This window comes from Apteryx rowi, unplaced genomic scaffold, assembly GCF_003343035.1.
Source record: "Apteryx rowi isolate R43461 unplaced genomic scaffold, aptRow1 scaffold_2111, whole genome shotgun sequence".
In the NCBI taxonomy this organism is placed as follows: domain Eukaryota; kingdom Metazoa; phylum Chordata; class Aves; order Apterygiformes; family Apterygidae; genus Apteryx; species Apteryx rowi.
The window spans coordinates 1-969 of record NW_020448433.1 but is presented as its reverse complement, the minus strand read 5'-3'; the positions used below and the strand labels follow the sequence as shown (position 1 = coordinate 969).

The following is a 969-nucleotide window of genomic DNA, read 5'->3' as shown; positions in this document are numbered from 1 at the left end:
TCACAGGCAGAATGCCCAAAGCACAAGAGTTGCCTGAGGTAAACTGGAAATCGCTTGCGAGGAGAGAGGGGCAGCTCATTGCTGCTGAAGTAGYAGCAGTTGAACCAGTTTCTTCAGGGCATCCTTGAGCTCCTTGTTCCTCATGCTGTAGATGAGGGGGTTCACTGCTGGAGGCACCACTGCGTACAGAACAGCCATCACCAAATGCAAAGCTGGGGAGGAGAGGGAGGGGGGCTTCAGGTAGGCAAACGAGCCAGTACTGACAAACAGGGAGACCACGGCCAGGTGAGGCAGGCACATGGAGAAGGCTTTGTGCCGGCCTTGCTCAGAGGGGATCCTCAGCACAGCAGTGAAGATCTGCACATAGGACAGCACAATGAAAACAAAACATCCAAAGACTAAACAGGCACTAACCACAAGCACCCCAAGTTCCCTGAGGTAGGTGTCTGAGCAGGAGAGCTTGAGGATCTGGGGAATTTCACAGAAGAACTGCTCCAGGACATTGCCTTGGCAGAGTCGTATGGAAAATGTGTTAGCAGTGTGCAGGAGAGCATTGAGAAAACCACTGCTCCAGGCAGCTGCTGCCATTTTGACACAAGCTCTGCTGCTCATGATGGTCCCATAGTGCAGGGGTTTGCAGATGGCCGCGTAGCGGTCATAGGCCATGACAGTGAGAACAAAATACTCAGTTGGCAAGAAAAAGGTAAAATGAAATACCTGTGCAGCACATTCCCAGTAGGAAATGGCCCTGGTGCTGCTCAGGGAATTGGCCATGGATTTGGGGACAGTGGTTGAGATGGTGCCAAGGTCGAGGAGGGAGAGGTTGAGGAGGAAGAAGTACATGGGGGTGTGGAGGTGGTGGTCRCAGGCTACGGCTGTGATGATGAGGCCATTGCCCAGGAGGGCAGCCAGGTAGATGCCCAGGAAGAGCCAGAAGTGCAAGAGCTGCAGCTGCCGCGTATCTGCAAA

The 969-nt window shown here is 53.6% G+C and overlaps 1 protein-coding gene across 1 annotated transcript; it reads right to left on the bottom strand.

The window, feature by feature from the left end:
• Positions 1-75: 75 nt before the first annotated feature.
• Positions 76-843, bottom strand: LOC112965344 (olfactory receptor 14J1-like). Its single transcript, XM_026064240.1, has one exon. The coding sequence runs from the start codon at positions 841-843 to the stop codon at positions 76-78; it is 768 nt and encodes a 255-aa protein (XP_025920025.1).
• Between the last annotated feature and the right edge of the window lie 126 nt (positions 844-969).